The 19,862-nt window shown below is 42.6% G+C and overlaps 10 protein-coding genes across 10 annotated transcripts; 5 read left to right on the top strand and 5 right to left on the bottom strand. All coding sequences in view use genetic code 12, as the record gives it.

The window, feature by feature from the left end:
• Positions 1 to 156: 156 nt before the first annotated feature.
• Positions 157 to 1,989, top strand: SKO1 (Sko1p; the record flags this gene model as incomplete). The annotated part of the gene is made up of 2 exons (XM_051755057.1): positions 157 to 168; positions 229 to 1,989. The coding sequence occupies 2 exons, from the start codon at positions 157 to 159 to the stop codon at positions 1,987 to 1,989; spliced, it is 1,773 nt and encodes a 590-aa protein (XP_051610840.1).
• A 299-nt stretch (positions 1,990 to 2,288) lies between these two features.
• Positions 2,289 to 5,657, top strand: MSB1 (Msb1p; the record flags this gene model as incomplete). The annotated part of the gene is made up of 1 exon (XM_051755056.1): positions 2,289 to 5,657. The coding sequence occupies one exon, from the start codon at positions 2,289 to 2,291 to the stop codon at positions 5,655 to 5,657; it is 3,369 nt and encodes a 1,122-aa protein (XP_051610839.1).
• Positions 5,658 to 5,744: 87 nt separating this feature from the next.
• CTN1 (carnitine O-acetyltransferase) lies at positions 5,745 to 7,700 on the bottom strand (the record flags this gene model as incomplete). Its single annotated transcript, XM_051755055.1, has 1 exon — positions 5,745 to 7,700. The coding sequence occupies one exon, from the start codon at positions 7,698 to 7,700 to the stop codon at positions 5,745 to 5,747; it is 1,956 nt and encodes a 651-aa protein (XP_051610838.1).
• Positions 7,701 to 8,308: 608 nt separating this feature from the next.
• Positions 8,309 to 10,177, bottom strand: CIS2 (gamma-glutamyltransferase; the record flags this gene model as incomplete). Its single annotated transcript, XM_051755054.1, has 1 exon — positions 8,309 to 10,177. One exon carries the CDS (start codon positions 10,175 to 10,177, stop codon positions 8,309 to 8,311), a length of 1,869 nt encoding a protein of 622 aa, XP_051610837.1.
• Positions 10,178 to 11,459: 1,282 nt separating this feature from the next.
• Positions 11,460 to 13,174, top strand: KGF57_000571 (uncharacterized protein; the record flags this gene model as incomplete). Its single annotated transcript, XM_051755053.1, has 3 exons — positions 11,460 to 12,266; positions 12,369 to 13,068; positions 13,149 to 13,174. 3 exons carry the CDS (start codon positions 11,460 to 11,462, stop codon positions 13,172 to 13,174), a joined length of 1,533 nt encoding a protein of 510 aa, XP_051610836.1.
• Positions 13,175 to 13,276: 102 nt separating this feature from the next.
• Positions 13,277 to 14,449, bottom strand: CNS1 (HSP70/90 family co-chaperone; the record flags this gene model as incomplete). The annotated part of the gene is made up of 1 exon (XM_051755052.1): positions 13,277 to 14,449. The coding sequence occupies one exon, from the start codon at positions 14,447 to 14,449 to the stop codon at positions 13,277 to 13,279; it is 1,173 nt and encodes a 390-aa protein (XP_051610835.1).
• Positions 14,450 to 14,838: 389 nt separating this feature from the next.
• Positions 14,839 to 15,867, bottom strand: ECM7 (Ecm7p; the record flags this gene model as incomplete). Its single annotated transcript, XM_051755050.1, has 1 exon — positions 14,839 to 15,867. One exon carries the CDS (start codon positions 15,865 to 15,867, stop codon positions 14,839 to 14,841), a length of 1,029 nt encoding a protein of 342 aa, XP_051610834.1.
• Positions 15,868 to 15,959: 92 nt separating this feature from the next.
• TUF1 (translation elongation factor Tu) lies at positions 15,960 to 17,225 on the bottom strand (the record flags this gene model as incomplete). Its single annotated transcript, XM_051755049.1, has 1 exon — positions 15,960 to 17,225. One exon carries the CDS (start codon positions 17,223 to 17,225, stop codon positions 15,960 to 15,962), a length of 1,266 nt encoding a protein of 421 aa, XP_051610833.1.
• A 231-nt stretch (positions 17,226 to 17,456) lies between these two features.
• On the top strand, positions 17,457 to 19,244 carry KGF57_000567 (uncharacterized protein; the record flags this gene model as incomplete). The annotated part of the gene is made up of 1 exon (XM_051755048.1): positions 17,457 to 19,244. One exon carries the CDS (start codon positions 17,457 to 17,459, stop codon positions 19,242 to 19,244), a length of 1,788 nt encoding a protein of 595 aa, XP_051610832.1.
• Positions 19,245 to 19,638: 394 nt separating this feature from the next.
• KGF57_000566 (uncharacterized protein) lies at positions 19,639 to 19,862 on the top strand (the record flags this gene model as incomplete). Its single annotated transcript, XM_051755047.1, has 1 exon — positions 19,639 to 19,862. A coding segment is annotated over one exon (224 nt), but the record flags the coding sequence as incomplete, so codon positions are not given.

The raw sequence follows: 19,862 nt of genomic DNA, 5'->3' as shown, positions 1-19,862 counted from the left end.
TGCTTTCGTCTGTCTTTTTTTTTTTTGTTTTTGGTTTTTTTTTTTCCCTTTTCATTGTTGTTGTCTTTATTTTTTGCCTTAAGTTTTCCGATTCGTTTCCACTTGCGGATTACAAAGCAGAAGCCAACGGACTTACCTCGAGAACAAGATAAAAACATGTCCGGAGATGTACGTATTTACTACACGAGTCTTCTTATTTTCCATTCGGAGCGTACTAACGAGAGATAGTCGAGGTCAAACTTTGATCTAGAGCCGAATCCTTTTGAAAGGTCGTTTGCTACAAAGGACTCTTCATTGTCTTTGAGCACAACCGCAGGTCATCAGTCTCGTCATGAATCTAGCTCCGAGATTGATACTGCTGGAAATAGTTCGGCTTATTCAAACAGTAAAGCCAACTTGGCGTTCACAGGAATACAGGATCCACATGAACAACAAACACATGTACAACAACAACAACAAATTCAGCATCAACCTTTACAAAACCATCACCCAACTAAGTTACCCGGTATAACACCGCCATTGTTTACTCCTGGTGGACGGAGATTGCCACCGTTGGAGCCTACTTCGAACCCCGGCACACCCACAACCAATTTATGGAACAGTTTACTAAGTGCATCAAACGGCAGCACCAACCCCTTGCCTCAGCAAAATGGCCAGTTACATCCAGCACAACAGAGTTACAACCAGTTTGCGTCGCGTAAGACTGGGTTGACTCCAAATGAGTCCAACTTGAGATCCGGTCTAACTCCTGGAGGATTTTCTTTTGGTTTCGGAGGGCAGGTGGGGACTGGCTTGTCAACTCCTGGAGGTCTATTAAATGGGCCCATCACTCCCGGTTTGTCTAGCTTGTTGGGTATCCCATCGGGTAACAATAATATATTGATGGGGATGCCGCATGGGGGTGTACCCAATCCTGGGCCCTCGCAAATGCAACAATCGCAATCAACCCCGTCACAACATCAGTTACAATCGCAAGAACACCCGCAGCTGCAAGTTTTGCAACCTCAAGTACCACATCCAGACACACAACAACAGCAGCAACAGCAACAGCAGCCACATCAGCCACATCAGCTAACACAGTCACTTCCGCAGATAGGAGCATCGCCACCAGTGAACAATCAACAGATAGCTCTAGTCCCACCTTCCGTTTTACCCGAGAATTCGAAATTTCTCCAACAACCTGTTGAGCCTCCTGGTATGGCACTGCAAGAACCACTAACTACACAACAAGAACATCAACGTCCGCTTCCTACACTTACAGAGCCTTCGTCTATACAGCTGGCCCATGCATCCTCTCATCAAGCTTTGCATAGTCTGTCTCAAAACCCGTCACTGGAAGTGCTATCCACAGTCACGAATAGTGCCTCGCCCAACCCCACGAATCCTTCAGTTGCCAGTGACCTCAAAGTGAAATCTGTGGACTTATTGAAAAAGAAAAAGGGAAGAACTGCAGGGGTCAAAAAGCCCCGAGCAACCAAACCGAAGAAGGCCACAGTGAAGGTAAAAGAGGAGCCCGGAGTGGAGAAGAGTGTGAATAGTGACGACAAGGAAAATCACGCCAATGGACCTAGTGAAGCGACAGGAGATGGTGCAAAGAAAACCGAAATGAAGCAAGCAGGCGGCAAAAGAAAAAATTCAACTAATGAAGAAGAAAAGCGGAAGAGTTTTCTCGAGAGAAACAGAGTTGCTGCATCCAAGTGTAGGCAGAGAAAAAAACAGCTTATGCAGAAGATGGAGGACGAGTTGGCTTTCTATTCGAATGGATATAGAGAAACAAGTGCACAAGTTACCGAACTTCGTGCTCATTTGCAAAAAATGACAAGCATACTAATCGCTCATAAGGATTGTCCATCTTTGGCACAGTCGTGTGGTGGGATCGAAGATTTGTCGAGTATCATTCAAGAGGCTGAACATCTTGCCAAGGATACTGTGGAAACTGAGGATCAGGTGAGCTCCATTCCATCAACAATTCCAACAACGCTTCATTGAGAGAACAGAATGCTTGCATCGCACTAGATTTTATACTTCTTGTATACTCTGTTTAATTTACTTAATTTTTTTTTGGCTAAAGATTACCCTTTTGTGTAAAGTGCCCTGTAAGATCTAACATTCCCAACCGCTGATCATCAAACCTGTCGTCGCGTCGTTGTGGAAATAAAAATTAAATTCCACCCCACCCCCTTATTGCATCGCTACCGTGTGTGTTTTTATTTGGGTTGTACGATTTCACATTGCAACATTGACGATTCCCACTGCTATACGTCCTGTTTGTCGTCCCAAAGCATACTATGATAACACAGCATGAACAATTTCGAGACCTCGAACTACCAAGCTTACCTTCAAGTAAGTCGAGAAAAGGAGCCGTCACCGACTCGGGGATCATTCACCAAGACCAGCTTACACGGAAAAACTTGAAATCGGTTCTACATTTGATAACCCAGGAGCTTAAGAAAAGGGGCACGAGGACCCCTCATATATTTTTACCGTTTAGATCAAAGATTAAAGATTATAAATTGAATGAGTTATTACTGCAGCTTGCGCCTGGAGGAGAAATACTTCAAGATGCTACAAAATGCAAACAGATATTACTGACCACTGACGAATTCACTCTTGTTTGTAGTCTCAAATACTTTTGGGCTAGGTTGCCAAATAACGAGATAATTGGATTCAAAGTTTACCACGAGTTTAAAACAAAAGAAGCTGAGCAAAATTATCCTAAAAATGCCTTTTTAACAATCATGCCCAAATGCTTGTCCTCCCCAGCACATGCATCCATAGTTTACGACTTTTTAGATTTGATCTTGAGCATTACGTCAAATGCCCCCTATAACAATCTTAGTGGGAGGAAAATCAGCAAAATGGCTGGTCTATGGGCCTTCAATCCCAAATATTCCACCAGCACGTCCATTTTCTCCGACGACAGCGTTGCAAAAGAGTACGACTTTTCCGAGGGTATCAATAACTGGAAAAAGACAACCGATGCAATGTTTCACTTGGTGTTGGCGTTTCTCAGGGCAATGTTGCCAGAAAACAATGCAGAAACATTGAGATTGCCAAAGACGCTACAACGTTTGCTTGTCACATCTCAGTATCCGCCAGCATCGGGGCGCGACGATTCCAAAAGTATCACCATACCTTGTGTATGCGTCACGACTACAAAACCATCGGCCACTGCGTATGACTTGATTAGCAAGGTACGACAGAGCTTGACTTTTGAAAAAAGGGACATGTTTTCCAAAGAAAACTATACTATATTGAGAAACGTGTTTGAGAAGAAAAGTACGAGCGAGATTGTTGATTCATTTACTGAAGAGTCTAGACGGATTATCGAACGAATCACTGAGAGCCAAGTTGACAACAGTTTTAATTTGAGACCAGGCTGGTCTCATCCCACTATTAGCTCAAAGCTTTCAAAAAGCGATGTGCCTTTGATCTCGCGTATCAATATTAAGGATGTCTCGATCCAAGACTACTATATTTGGGCTTGGTTGTCGTCCCTTGCGAGTGACCAACCACCACAAGTCAAGCAAACATTTGGTAGATCTATTGTTGTTGAAGTGGAGGTTTTGGGTTTTCAAAAATGGATTGTTGTTACAGAAAAGACAATGGATGATGAGACGTATTCGCGAGAACGCAAACTCTTGCAGAAAGAGACAGTGCGCAGGAAGGATGAAAACACGCCTTTGCCACCCATTCCGACTACTTCCCGTTTGAATGAGAAAAAGCTGTTGCCATTGCCACCAGTTGAATTGTCCAATGGACGGAACACTACTAGCAGAGGTGCCTCACCGGAGCCGGTACTACCTCAAGACCTTGTTGATGTTTACGAACGATTTGAGCAGCTGTTTGGGGAGGATGATATTTTTTACCCCAACTCTGTGGATGCGGGAGAATTGATGCGCCAGGAACAGTTGCGTGGCTTAGGTGCCGAGATAAGCGATGTATCATCGAGGTTTACAAAAGTCACTGTGGGTGATATGTATGCTACTAGTAAGAGTGGTGCTCCAACTCGAAAAGCGCCACCGGAGCCAATAGAAGATGGGTTGCCAATTCATCGCTTTCCAGAGAAACCTTCTCCGGCTACTGAGATGCCTGGACTGTTTGAGACTCCAATGGAGCTCAAGCATGAGAACTTGGCTCTGAACGAGCTCAACATTGATGACGTGGTACACGCAACTACCGCTATGAATACCAGACCTGAATCAAATGAGACATTGCCGGTGAAAGAGACACCTTTGAATGAATCCCCCACAAACAAAATCAAGAGCATGTTGCTCGAACAGGATGCCGAGGATAAAAAGAGAAAGAAGAAAGAGAAAAAGCTCAAGAAACAAGTAGAAGCTGTTCAACTCGCAGCGGCCCAAGCTGCTGGATTTGATGGCCCCATTTTGCCACTTGATTTACCTCCTCCTGATATGGGCTCGTGGGACTCGTTGGCACCACCGGAATTGCATGACTCATTGGATCAACCTCAACCACGGCTAACTCCGCTACTTCCCAATAAAAACGCGTTTGTGGATAGTGTTGAGTCCCCCAATGTGGCTGGTAGGAACAAGCCGTTGCCAACTCCCGTGAGTGAATTCAATGGCCGTGACGTAGGATTGGCAAATCAAAGAAGTGGATATTCGGGAAAAACTAATGAGGAGACATACGCAAGTAGGACAATTGATGCTCCATTACCAGAAGAACATGATCAAAATCAAAATGCTGTTGCAGAAACACCTGTTGCGGATCCGGCGCCTTCTCGACAAAAGCGCTATGATCATTTTGACACTCTGCAAACTGCACCTAAACAAGAACCAGCTCAATCAAGACCGATCCTTCCAATTTCAAGAGGAAGGGCGCCATCACCGATGATTACTCTATCCCACGCCAGCCCTCAAATTGGTGATGATGCGTCTCCAATAGTTCGCTCCAACGGTGAGATACCTGCTCTTGAGCGTCGTATAGCCCCCGATGGCTTAGGTCCGCGTTTCGCAGAGACGAATCCTGCTTCAAGTTCCGATATGGTGCATGTGGATAGACCGGGGTTGGTGGAGTATCAGAAACATAACTCCCCGGGACCTTCAATGCACCTGGAACGACTGAGATCACCAATGCCACATATGCTGAATTGGGGAGATAATGGCCAACAGGTGAGGCATTACGCTTCTAGTAGATCGTCTGGGGGCTCCAACCAAGGCCAGCTCCCATCACCCAGATTGGTGAGACCTTCGACGCAGCCAATCCAACAGCCAATCCAACAGCCAATCCAACAGCCAATCCAACAGCCAAGCCAACAGCCAATCCAACAGTATTTTCATCCGCAACATATCCAACAACAACAAATGTACCCTCAAATATACCCCCAGATGTCTCCACAGGTCCCTCAAGCTCCATATTCACAGGCAGTGTATCTGATGTATCCTCCCAATGTGCACCAGGCGGAGTTTCTGGCAGTCCCACATCAGCGTCACATGCAGATGGCTCCTTCTTGGCGTCAGCCTCCTCCGCCGCAAGCAATACCTGGCGGATCTAACCATCATCATGTGGCCAGCAACATGTCCCCACCAGCTTCGATGAACATTGTTCCAGTTGGGGTCAAACACAACAAGAACCGTGCCGCTAACAAAGCCAATTTACGGCACGCATTGATTGATGGAAATTACGGAATATAGGAATAAGACACTTGCATTGTAAATATACAAAGATAAATAAATAAAGAAGTCAGTAAATAAATAGATGAAGAGTTTCCTTGCACATCTCTATTGATCTTTATGCATGCTTTCGATATCATTCAAATAGCAAAGCAAAGTGGCAAGGAAACGTTTAGTTTGGCGGTGTTTTGAGGCAACGCAAAACGAAATTGAATCATCTCTGATAATGTATCCAATACCGAAACCGCTTGCTGACACAGGTCCAAACCCAAAAAGACGCAATGCAGGATTACCACAATTTGAAGTTGATAGGATTGCATCGTTCAACTTATTCCAACCTGCATCAGCAAATATAGGTGGAATTGAACTAACAAATTCTGGTATAGTACCACCATACAGATCATTCAAGACACCTTGTTGGTATTGTTTCAAGAGTCTTGCCCATAAGCAGTGCAACGCATACAAGTGACGATCAACGCCCTCTCCATTCGAAGCCAATCTCGTTTGCGATGAGTGTGCTTTACAAGCTTCTCCAAGTTTTTCCAATTTCTCCTTGTTGGTTGCGTTGCGGTTGAAATAAGTTTCAACAAACTCATTCGACTCCTTGGAGACAGTTCGAATTGCCTCGGTTCTTCCGTGAAAGAAATGTTTAGTCATGGCTGGTTCATAAGTGCACTCAACTTTCCCATACAATGCATAGTAAGTTGCTTGGAAAGCCATTTGAACAAATGCATCTGGACTAAACCGCATACTCTTGATTTGGCTTGATCCATATTGTCTATACTCCAAATGTTGAATTTCATTTTGGTGAAGTAAATCCGACAATCTTGTCTCACCAAAACGTAATGCAAGAGACAAGTCTGGAGTCAAGTCCCATTCCAATTTCCTTGGGATTGTAATCAAATGCTCATTGGCAAAAGAAGACTGCGTTTGGTTAAAAGTTGCATTTTTCCACAAGGCAGGGGCATTTTTGTTGATTGTTTGGGCAAATGACAAGATGGAATCGGTGTAAATGTCTGAAACGTAGCGCAAGACGGTATGGCCGTCAACTCCGGTATGTTCAAAGTTGATTCCAGCTTTCCCGTTTTTGGTGATGATGATCTGCAACTTGTCAAACCATCTGTTGGTGCATGTTCCCACTTGAATACCCTTGTCTAAGATGGATAATCCACCCAACATGTTTTGTGCCAATTCGGACAAATCTTCCAATTCAATGTCATCGAGACAAACAATGAATAGGGCTGAATCAATAATGTACAATACCTCCTTGTTGACTTTATTAGTTCCAATCAAGTTGTTACGTATATTGGCCCACAATTTTCTATTCTCTGTAGTCAATACACCAAACGAGGACTTGGCCACGTCAGTGTTTGCAGTAGACAATGAGTCGTGGATGATTGAGCTAAAGTTGACATTCAACTCCGACTCGCTCAAGATGATGTTGTTTTGAGAATCAAGCACATCGAACCAATAAAACTGTGATTTGGACATGACCACTATATGGTTGGAGTTTGCATCGGTTTGCATCATGCATCCATCATCGGTGGGTATTCTTGACGCGCCAAATAACTTCGAGTACTGGTACATGCACAACGGTTTCCCATTTTTCAACTTGTCGACACTCAAAGTTTCATTCTTCAATGCTTGGATAAACTTGAGCGAGGATAATGTAAGAGTTGCTGCTCGTTTGATTTGAGGATTTGCCGAAGTAGTTTCATTTTGAGTGAATGGATCATCCTCCAAAAGGAAAAATGGATTAACATTCAACACCACTGGTGAGTCGTAATTCAAGTAAGCATCATACCAAAACTGTTCAATGTAACTAGGTTGGTCTTTGTCGTACTTGCGCAAGTAATCGTCAAGGTAGCAGCCGATGGACTGGGATGTAGCTTCACCATCGATATGGTTGCTTCCCTTGAGAAATAGTTCAACAGCAGCTTTAGTTCTAAGATGCTCTTTATTGGACTGCAATGGCTCTAAAACTTTCAAATATCTCTTGCATGTTTCTTCCAAGTCTGGGATGGGTAATTTTTTCAACAGGTCTTGGTATTGGAAAGTGGACATCTTGTGGAAAACACAATCAATACAGTTTATGTGGGTGTTGAAAGTGTGTTAATGTTGTATGAGAGTGATGACATGGTAGAGTGTAAACCAGAGACTTTATATATACATAGCTTAAGGTGTGTATATTAAAGGGAAGCTAATTTATTATTTATCAATCGAGATTGTGTATTAGTTTTTGTAACCAACAAGGGCTACTACTACTACTACAGATACGAAATCCTTTGATCCGATTGGTTGGAAATAACAACAAACTGTATTGGTAGCAGTACTGTTATTTTTTTGTGGGGGCAAAGAGGGACAAAAATAAAATTTCTTGTTTGGTGTTGTTTCGGTGTATTGTTCGGAGTACTTCTTTTTGTGTAATATTATATGGATAAGAATTGCGTCATTCTTTCTTTCACACTTTACCGCAGAAAGAGAAGTGTGAGTTACTGCTTAATTACCCATTATGACTGATATTAGTACCTGTATTTGTCAAGGATTGCAGACTGCTCATTTTTTTTTTTTTTTTTTTTTTTTTTTTTGCTTCTTCCTTTCCTGATCAAGACTACTTAGCCGCGTGATCTACCTGCATGGTCTACCTGCATTATCTATGAAAGTCTATACATCTAATACCCATCTGCTTCTCCTCGTTTTCTCCAATAGTCACTGACGCCCTGTAATGTCCCATCTTTCACCCGTTTAATCCCATTCATTGCTGTCAATGCTCCAGTCTCCAAAAATGTATGTTTCTTGCTTTTCAATTTATCTACTATATCAACTCCACTGTACTGTTTTGCAAATGTGGTCAAGTCTTCACTCATGACATTCTCTGGGATCAATTGATGGTGCATCCTTGGGTATGCTATTGTCTCTAAAAGTCCAGTTTCTCTATAATACAACCGCACAATTGCTTGAAGCACAGCGTTTGTAATTCTACTCCCTCCAGCGGCGCCAATAACCAAGTCGCTCCTGTTGTTGTAAGTAATGATGGTTGGCGATGTTGAACTCAATGGCCTTTTTCCAGGTTCAATGAAATTGTAGATGGATGGTGTCAAGTTGAATGCGTTGCTCACGTTGGGCTGACTGAAATCGTCCATCTCATCATTAAGAACAATTCCAGTAGCTTTGTCGTATATCATGGACCCAAAAAGTAGATTCACAGTGGTTGTCATAGCAACTGAGTTGTCGTCTTCATCAACTATAGAGAAATGAGAGGTTCCTTGGGGATCAACCATGTCGTATTTTGGATTGTAATTTTCCCATGGAAACGTCGTGTCATCTGAGTATCTCCCTTTTGTAAGAACATCGTTGATCCACGTACCTGCAGAATATTTTTCAGTCACTTTACTCCTTTTGGGTATGTCACCCAACCGAGTTCTAACAGAACTCGACCATTTAAAGCTTTCGATTAGCTTGTGGTTAAACATAACAGCATCCTCTGAGCCGTTGTACACTGCGTGGAAAAAGTTCAATCCTGCAACAAGAGATATTCCAGAAGAAACCCCATTGCTGGTGTAAAGTGTACGATCATGAATGGTTGTAGACAATGGCTCTTCCACATTCACTTTGTAGTTTGCAAAATCAGGTGGTGTAACGATACCTCCCCATTTCGCAATCGTATTAACTAATGACGGCACAATTGGTCCCTCGGGATCATAAAACACATCACTGCTTCCGTTATTGGCAATCACTCTCAATGTGTTTGCGTAGTTTGGACGTTGTATCCAATCCCCTTCCTTCACCAAGTCACCATCCTTTGTGAAAATAAAATCCCACATTTTCTTCAACACTGGCGCTCTTGACAATACCAACTCGTCTTCCTTGGCCACCACAGTTTCAAACACTTTTGAGCAATTCCATCCTCTTTCATTTAAATCGATAACTGGTTGAAACAACTGCTTCCAGGATAAGCGACCACTCCCATGCCTCTTATATAACTCGTCAAGTCCCTTGAGCTCACCGGGAATTGCAATAGCTAGTCCACCAATTTTGCTCAACACAAATGACTTTCCATACATGTTCTTTGAAGCCAAAGCTGGGGCCGTTTCTCTGGCATCTATGCTTATAACATCTTCCTTATCTACATTTCTGCTCAATATGAACCCTCCGCCGCCAATTCCGGAACTGTGTGCGTTGATTGAACCGATACATAAAGCAACCGTCACTGCGGCGTCGGCTGCATTTCCCCCTTTGAGTAAAATGTCCTTACCCATAGTAGAGCATATAGGAACATCGCTTGCAACCATGGCTTTGCTACCTTCGTGTAAGTGTTTCTTTGAAGGGTGTAAGTCAGGTTGACCAATTTTATCGTGTAGTGGGTCATCTGTGGCATGCTGGATGGTGATGTATGGATCTCCGCGAGAGATGTCAAATGGTATCGTTGAGTAATCTTTGGGAAGCTTGGTTATGGTGAGTAATAGCAAGAGCAAGATTGGAAGTAAGACCAACCCATATCTTTTGCCTTTGTTGTTGTTGTTGATGATTCTACCTTTCATTGCTGCAGATTGCAAAACTTATCAATAGATTCGAATTTCTTTTTTTTTTTTTTTTGGTTTTTTTTTTTGGTTTTTTTCTCCGCTTTGTAATCGCGTCAACTTGTTTGCTTTCTTTATCATTTACAGGCAAAACATATTACCGAATTACTAGAAAAAACTAATCTACTTACTGTTGCTCAAGTAATCTATTTTCTTCAGAAGGGTCCGTTGTTTGTCTATTTTCTGCCTCAATTCTCTCTAGCTCCTCCCTCTCCAACTCCTCGGCTGTGTGGTTCCCCACAATGTATTCATAGTAGATACAAAGAGACAAAAGTGCCCCTTGTAAACAAGCGGCAACCAAATAACTGACCCACGAGCTCCAATGTGACCCTTTTGTAAAGATTAACGTTGCCGCGAAAACAAACCCACCAGGGGTTTGAATGCACATCATGCCGATGGACAATGTACCGGGGTGTTTCAAATTGTATGTCGTGTAAATTTGTGGTACATATTTGACAACAGTCAAAGCAGCAGATAACAACCCGTTAATGTTTGCTATAGTGAATAGCACTGTCGTGGTGTTGAGATAGCCAATTATTATTTGGACAATCGACAAGAAGCCGTGAAAGAGAACCACTTTTCCAACCCTGACAATCCTCGTGTACTCATGCTTGTCTTGCTTGATGGAGTCTTTGGTGAGCAAGAGCACAAACACTAAGATCAAAATAGCACACACACATTGGATGGAGATCTGGAAAAGATTGAGCTGGGAACTGATGCAATTAAACGTGTTTAAAGCTCCAATGTAACAGCACTCTCTTGCTCGTGAACTGACCAAGATGATATTTGTTAGTGTGAATAACGAAGAGCTTGATCCAAGTAATAGGAAATCAGTTGAAAGCCCCTCAGAAGTTCTCTTGTCGTAGATTCTTTTGTACTGGGGAAGGTAGCTGATGAGTATCCCAATCGATATTAGAACCAGGAATATAAAGTTAGCCGTTGACGCTCCTTCAAAAACGGAGCAGTTTAGGAAAGGATCGTCTTGGTGGTCCCTTTGGAATGGGTGGTCTTGCATAGGACGATGGGGCGATGGGGCGATGGGGTGAAGAATGTGTGTGTGTGTATTGGTGTGTGTGTATTGGTGTGTGTGTTTTGGTGTGTGTGTGTGTGTGTTGGTGTGTGTGTGGGGGGGGGGGGGTTCGCGTAAAGCCCATTCTCAATTTCCATTTCCAGTTGTTGTTTTTTTTTTTTCTTTTTTGTTTCCTTGTCCTTGTCTACAGCAACTACTAACGAAGTTGATGATATGTCTAAGTGGGCCATTGATGCCACAAATCGAATCCGGAGTGAGGTTGTGTCGGGCTCTTCAAAGTATATTTTACATGAACTCAGTGAGCAATTTGAGTTAGCATCGGCAAGTATTGAGAACCATTATTTACGTGTCAGAAACGATGCAAACAAACTAGAATCATGGATGAGCAAAGTACTAGACCGGGAAGAGGAGATTGATGAATTGCTCGGGGAGAGTAGCTCACCTAAAAGAGGTCGAGCTCCAGTTCAACTGCTGCCGAAGAAGACAAGTATTGAGAATATTCTACCGTCGCCAAAATCAAGAGAAGTTACTATAAAGATACCGTTTCAGGGAGATGATTTGGATGACGATTGTCAAAGGGAGAGCATGACTGGGCAGGCAAGAGAGGGTGCCAAAGAGAATAAATTGATTAAAGAGTCACCGACCCCAATTGCTATACCGAAAACCAAACTGTCTGCCAAGTCAATGAGAATACGCATCACTGAGAGAGACAATTCAGTTGAATCACAGTCCCCAAAGTTACCAGTGACACCAAAACAATCTATCCATACTTTGTCTGATAGTGACGACTCATTTCAAGCAATTAGCGCAGCAATAAAACGAAGCGTCATGGAGAAGACGCTGACACTTGAAAGTAATACCAAATCTAACTCACAACACACACCTGGAAATTCAACTTCGAGGTTTGTCCCGCTACCTACTAGAAATCCAATAAACAAGCCAAAAGGCCTCATCCAGGGCTCAGGTGGCCCCTTCTCCACCATTTCAGTCAAGAATAGATTCTCACCTAGAAGGCTGCCGGTAAGAAAAACCTCCCCCCTACCAAAGCTTGTTAAAATGCCCTTGAGGCTGGAGGGTGTGATTATTCAAAATTCAAGATCAATAGTATCCAGTCCCACCCAGACCCCAAGTTCCGAAACTTCCCCCAATCATGATCGATCAGGTACGAGTCTATGGGATAAGATTGGAGAGTATAGGCAAATGTCTCCAAAGAAGCCACATACTCCAAACCCGACTATGTTGAGTGGAGAAAGCCCACCTCCTAAAGCAAGTGCGTCTATTGCAAATCGATCCTCAAATCCCAGAGTGTCTATTCGATCCTCAAATCCCAGAGTGTCTATTCGATCACCAAAATCCACTGTACCTATTGCAAATCGATCGCCCACTAAGCCAAGTCCCCTACGACAACCACCATTACAGAACTCTTTGCCAGCAAAGGTGGATCTACCACAACTCAAAAGCCCTAATTTGGATCGTCTTACAGCTCCTACGGCTGCTAGCGCCGCAAAAAGAAAGAAGCATGATGCCAAAAAAAATGAAAATAGGTTTCTTACTACAACATTGCAGAGATCACCTCGGAAATTTGAGAGAGCAAAGAGTGCAAAAGTGATGGACAAAGTGGTGGCGGAACAACCCGTACAACGATCTACAAAGAAATCAATGATGGAACAACGAAGTGAAGCGGCAAAGTCGAGACAAAAAATTGTTCTCAATCTTCGAAAGTCTGAATCGAAATCTGTACGTGATGCGACGCCGCAGACACCCAAGAAGTTCACTCCAGAAAACTTGCCTGAAGTGCTCTCTGATGATAACCAATCTCCGCGTTCAAAAGTGCTCCAGCCGTGGGGGCGCAGTCCTGAATTGTACAGGATTGCCAAGAGTAAGAAGTTTGATCCTTTCAAGATATTCCACAAGACCAACAGAGTTAATCTACTGGAGGTGTTCAACAAGCAAGTGCAAACTACACAGTCTCCTGCACCTACACCGGATACAAGTCGTGTGTCCAAATATTCCAAATCGATGGGGTTCAGCTAATTAGATACATCATGTCTTCTTTCTAAAGCAGCTCTTTTGTTCCATTGAGATGACCACTGGTCTGCCTCTGATTTAGGTACAACATACAACTTTAATGCGTCATCAAAAAGTGGAACTTTGGGACTGTCTCTCATCAAGGCTTGATTAATTTCTATCTTTTTGCCAATCTTTACCAATCCTCCGCTTGTAGTTTCCATAAAACAAACTAACGTCTTCACATTGAATTCTTTGTGTTTTTCGTCAAACCATTCCTTTGGTCTATTGAGTATCAATTCGAGTACTTCTAAAGGCGTACTTAGTTCGCTAATCTCGGCAATAAAGTCAAATTCATCTATGGTGGGGTACAATATTAATGCAGGAAAGATTAGCTGAGATTGATAATCAGTAGGGTCCTCAAGTCTTATCTTTGCCTCTTTTATAATTTCCGGAGGATCAATGCTCTTTACCACTTCAATGTGTCTTAGCTTCATAGAATTGACTAATACATCCTGCTCCATTTGTTTTTGTTTCGATTCGCGTTCCTTCTTTATCCTTAATGCTTCCTTTTCGGATATTCTCTTCTCAACATTTTTCAACAAACCCCTCAAGTCTGCATTGTCACCAAAGCTTAAACCGTAATCAAGGATTTGCTTAGCTTCATCGAGCTTGTCAATGGCGAAAAACGCTTTTCCGGATCTAAAGCATGCTTTTGCATTTTTTCCATCGAGAAGTAGGACCTTTTTGCAATCCTCAATGCATCGACGATAGTTCCGTAGTTCAAGGTTGCACGCAGCTCGATTCAACAACAAAGCTTTGTTCAAGTCCACCACTCCGCAATCAACTTCCAACCCTTTGGTGTAATACATCAACGCATTCTTGTACTGCTTAGCTTTAAAACAGTCATTACCTTGGTTTTTAAAGTTTGTTGCAATTTCATCCGGCTCGCCTTCATACGCCAACGATTTCAATGCCTCAAGTTCGATGTTTTCCCCACCTTCCCCATCCGTCTCATCCAACTTTGTCATGAAAAATGGTAATCGGTTAAGTTCTTGCATAACCTCATCGGCACCCTTGTTGGCAAATTGTGCAATCTGCGGAGGTAGTTCAGGCTCGCCATCCTTCGGTACATACTTTCTCCTCTCCCATTCTGCACCATAATTGTCACCCTTTGGTATCTCAATCTGAACCATTGCTTGATGAGGAAGCTAAATTAATAAAAAAAAAAATAAGAAAAATAAAAATAAAAATGAAAAAAGTAAGAAAAAAAAAATAAAAAAAACACCCCTTGCTTTTGTATATCGATATTGGGCCGCACATAAGAATTCCCTATTCAGGAAAGATATTGGCATTAAGATGTCAGACCTAATCTATAGACAGGATGGCTGGACTGTTTCGATCCCTTCTTTTCAAATGAGCTACACAAAGGACAACGCTAGTCCTTTTTGTTATCACAAATAGCGAAAATCTTTCTCCGATTAGTGTTGTAGAGGGTGGGTAGATGAGGAAAGGAACGACCCATACTTTAGTCCAAAACAGACTGGCTCTTGGTTTAAGTTTCTGCACCACATTAATATCCAGTTTAATCTACGTGTCTATCTAAATTTATCAAAAGAGAGTCGTCAAGACTGTGTTTGTACTCGTCAGGAGGGTTTGCACACCACATTGGTAAAGCCCAGCTTGCCATTGCGAGGGTACAGCACGCCGTCGAAAGCCACATGAATGCCATCCACGCAGGTCCTGAAGCAAAACTCACACCGAAATCACCCAATTTAGACTTGACTTCGCTTGTTGTGAGATTGATCAAGTTTGTTATTAGTGCCAGCTCAATAATGGAACTGCAAAAGCCCATCACAGAGAACACGGATATAACGTGCAATACTATACCTGGGATTCGACTTAGGTCTTTTGTGGGACCTCGATTTGAGTAAATTACCACCAAAGCTAACAACAAGACCACTTGTGCGCAGAGGGTAAATATCATTGCGTTAATGGCCAATTTGAACCTGTTCTCTCTCTCGGTGATGTGCTTTTCATATGTTGGATCTTTGACAAGACGGGTTTGATACGCGTAAGCTAAAATGGATTGAAGTCCTATCGACAAGAGCTGTGTACGATAGTCAAATGCAATCCCCTTGTTGGTGATACAAGTCAACCTTTTATTTCTCTGTTTGATTATCTCTTCACCATCTGTTCCGTTTACCAAGTACGTGTCGTAGAACCCTGAGCAAAAGCGCCAAAGTGATGTTAAACAATATTGCGGAGCTTGACCAACTTGCTGCTCTGCGTAATCAGCTAATAGTTGGATGTCACTGCTTGTCAATCTTGATCCCATGGTCACATAGTCGCCTCCTCCAATGTCCAATGAAGATGAGGAGACACCAACTGAGTTCTTCAACGAGTTGTAAAGCCCTTTGGAGACTTCCAAGTGGGAACAGTTTACCCTCGTGATGTAAAAAGATTTCACAACAACTGGGCCTATCAACAGCAACGCAATTAATACGACGGCGCCAAGTGAGCTCAACAACCGCAAGCTGAAAAGTGCCTTCTCCTCTTTGGAAAGGGTGGATATAGACGTGGTGAGCTTTAGGAAGGGCCTTTGTGGAAGCATAATGGGATTGTTGATGCAAACTACATCTTTCTATTTTCTTAACGTGGTAGCGTTTATTCTATATACAAAAAAAAGAAAAGAAATATACATATCTACTCAATGATTCTGGTAACCATTCCTGTACCAACGGTTTTTCCACCTTCTCTGATGTTGAAACGCTGGTTCAACTCCAATGGGGCCTTCTTGATTAAAGTTCCCACCATTTCAACATTGTCACCTGGCATAACCATTTGTGAGTGGTCAACACCTTCACCTTCTGGGAAAGTGAAGGTAGTGGTGACATCACTGGTTCTAAAGAAACATTGTGGCTTGTAACCTTCACTGAAGGGGGTGCTACGGCCACCTTCCTCGGCAGTCAAGATATAAATGGAAGCCAAGAACTTTTGGTGTGGAGTGGTGGTGCCTGGTTTGGCCAAAACCATACCTCTCTTGACTTCGTCTCTCTTGACACCTCTCAACAAGATACCACAGTTGTCCCCAGCCATAGCAGAGTCCAATTCCTTCTTGAACATTTCAATACCAGTGGAAGTAGCCTTGAATGAGTTTTCTCCAATAACTTCCACTTCTTCACCCTTTTTCAAAACACCTCTTTCGACTCTACCAGTCACAACGGTACCTCTACCGGAGATAGAAAAGACATCCTCAACTGGCATCAAGAATGGTTGGTCGGCATCTCTTTCTGGGGTGGGAATATATTCATCGACAGCGTCTAACAATTTTTGAATAGCTTCAACACCAATTTCTGGTTGCTTGCCTTCCAATGCACACAATGCAGATCCCATAATGACCGGGGTGTTTTCACCATCAAATCCATATGAGCTCAACAATTCTCTCATTTCCATTTCAACCAATTCCAACATTTCTGGGTCATCAATGGTATCAACTTTGTTGACAAAGACCACCAAGTTTTGAATACCAACTTGTCTGGCCAACAACATGTGTTCTCTGGTTTGAGGCATTTGACCGTCAGTAGCAGCAACAACAATAATAGCACCATCCATTTGAGAAGCACCAGTAATCATATTCTTGATGTAATCGGAGTGCCCTGGCAAATCGGAGTGAGCATAATGACGTTTATCGGTTTCGTATTCAACATGGGCAGCAGAAATGGTGATACCTCTGGCACGTTCTTCTGGAGCACGGTCAATCGATCCATAGTCCAAGAAACTGGCTTGACCCTTTTCGGCCAAGACCTTTGTGATGGCAGCGGTCAATGTGGTTTTTCCATGATCAACATGTCCAATAGTTCCCACATTCACGTGTGGTTTTGCACGATTGTAAGCGGCCAATCCTCTAACGAGTTGAGGACGAGCTGAAATGGCCAAACGTGGTAAAGATACGGCAAATCTTTTAAACATGTTGGTTGTTATCTGGCGACTTTGAAGTGAAAAATTTTTTTAAAACAGGTGAGATTTTTTGTTTTTTTTTTTTTTTTTTGCTATTTTGTTCTATTGGTTCAACAATAGTTATTCCATTTTGGGAAACTCGAGCCGCATTTATAGTGCAAAAGCCTCATCGCTACGACCATGAAGGAGCTAGAGCCACCGAGTGAGGAGACGCTATTGAATAATATCCTTCCCAGTTATGACATGTACAAGAGTACAATCTCCCTTGAGTTGGAGCCGCTGAACGAGAACTACACAGTTGATCCGCCAACTTACGAAGATCATACGATGACACCGGTTACTTCTGCAAGGGAGGCGGAGGTGCTAGTGGAAGAGCACACGGACGGAAATGGTGAAGGTTTGACAAAAACGATTTTGGAAAACATAGATTCGTTACCGACTGCAAGTTGTGACGGTCTCGATTTGAATATTACATTCACAGAGACTGTTGGAGTTGTTGGTACTAAGCCGCTGATCACGGATGCAAGCTCAAGGGAGTTCAAACAGGGTGATTTCCTACATGGATATGTCACTATAAAAAACAACACTGATGAACCCATAAGATTTGATATGGTTTACGTGCTTTTCGAAGGAATGACTGTCATCAACACCGACAAGTCACCTGAAAAGCACAGGTTTCTCACCATGGTGGATCTTTTTGCATCATGGAGCTATGCAAACATTGACAGGTTGGTTACCGACCAAGGAGATCCACACGATTGGTGCCCAGGGGAAATTGATCCATTCGATGGAACATCTCTTTCAATTGATGCAAGACGGCTATTCCAACCAGGTGTCACGTACAAGAGATTCTTCACCTTCAAGATCCCTCAAAAATTACTAGATGATCACTGTGAAAAGGGCTTACCACAGCATGCTGAGCTTTGTCCAACACTTGGTATAAACAGAGAAGAGGTACCGGCTAGTTTGCTACTAAGTTCCTCCAGGTTGAGGGATCTTTCAATGATCAACTCCTATATATCATACAGTGTCAATGCCATTGTCATAAGTCGGGCAAGTAATTTTGGTGTTGTCTCCAACAAAGACAGATACATTGTTGCCAAAAAAGAGAAATCTCCAATCAGAATGATCCCAGATCCAGCCTACTTTGATTATGATGCAAACACCCACTACCATGCTTTTGTTAGATCGGTTGAGGAATTGGTTAAGCCAGAGTTGACGCCAACAATCAGCTTAGATACTATCAAAGTGAAGCAGTTGTATCATCTGAGGAACATGGAAAAGACTGGGCATTACCAATGTGTTCAGCCGTTTAAGAAGAAGACGTTGACTGGATCGTCCAATGCAGGAGTCATTTCTATGTCATCCAAGAAGACTACATACTGCATCAACTACATTCCTCCGAATCATGGTGTTAAGTCTGAGGTAGTTTTGCCGGTTGAGCTTCGCTATTCGGGATCCCTGCAGACTCCTGAAATCAAAAAGGTTGATGTTGAAGTTGTTGCGTTGACAATACAATCAAAGCTGCATCCGATTCCAGTTGAGTTCACTAACGAGATGTTGTTCAATGACCAAGAAATCCTTTCCAGGCCCGCAACAAGCAACTTTGATACAATATTGGTCAGCAAGTTCAACAACTATCTACAAGAATTGAGCCAAGCGGTAAAGAATGGCGTCAAAATTGAGTACCTGATTTATCGTGATGTTAAAACACTAGCTTCACTCAGCACAAAGTATATCAACTTGACTGTGATGGATCTAGATTTTGTCCAAGAAGACACCAAAGTGAAGCTTAATTCTGTACCGTGGAAGCTGGAAGAGGGTGATCTTGTCAAAAAGTTCTCTATTGCAATGGATCTTAGTAAATGCAATTTAAAAGGTGTGAATAACACCATTAAAGGGTTGGACAAGATCACTTTAGTTCCCAGTTTTCAAAGCTGCTACATTAGCCGGGTGTATTATATGAAGGTGGTGGTGAGAACTAATGGAGCCACACTTTCATTGAATCTCCCGCTTCGTATAGAGAGGTAGGATTATGGTAGAAAAGATTAGGTTAATTCTTTTAAAGTCCGGTTTGGAAATTGTCTTTTTACAGATTTGTCTATTTTGTGTGTGTGCGTTTTAGGATACTTCTTCCATGTCCTGAGATACATGTTTACTGGTTGTTATTTTCACATTTGGTGGATTGTTTCGAACCTTACACTCTTGAATCAGATACTGTCAAAAGCGCAAGAAAAGAAGGCGCATTTGTTCTGATTGTGTAACAAGGAATTTTGCATCAAAGTTGAAGAAATTCAACATGAGATTCAATGGCAAGAATGCAGCTCTGCGGTTTTTCTCAGCATCACTTTCTGCAAAACCATTTTTGCTGGCACTTTTCAAAAAAAAAAAAAAAAATTCCAACTGTTGAGGGTCTATTTCGAGCATGACTTGGAATAGAGCAGAGGGGTTCACAGATCCAGATAATCACATTGATTGGGAGTTTGGAAAGGAGCGGGCTGGTTGTGTTTTACAAGACAGAAATTTGACATTTGTTAATGTCTACAATGCCAGTCACATGCTTCCATACAATGTTCCAGAGATTTCCAGATCGCTGTTTCAATTTGTAACTGGAACAGACCAAAAGAGAGACGGCAAGATAGTCACTAC

Source organism: Candida theae, assembly GCF_024610275.1.
Source record: "Candida theae strain CBS 12239 chromosome Unknown scaffold15, whole genome shotgun sequence".
NCBI classification, from domain to species: Eukaryota; Fungi; Ascomycota; class Pichiomycetes; order Serinales; family Debaryomycetaceae; genus Lodderomyces; species Lodderomyces theae.
This window is presented reverse-complemented; position numbering and strand designations above follow the sequence as displayed.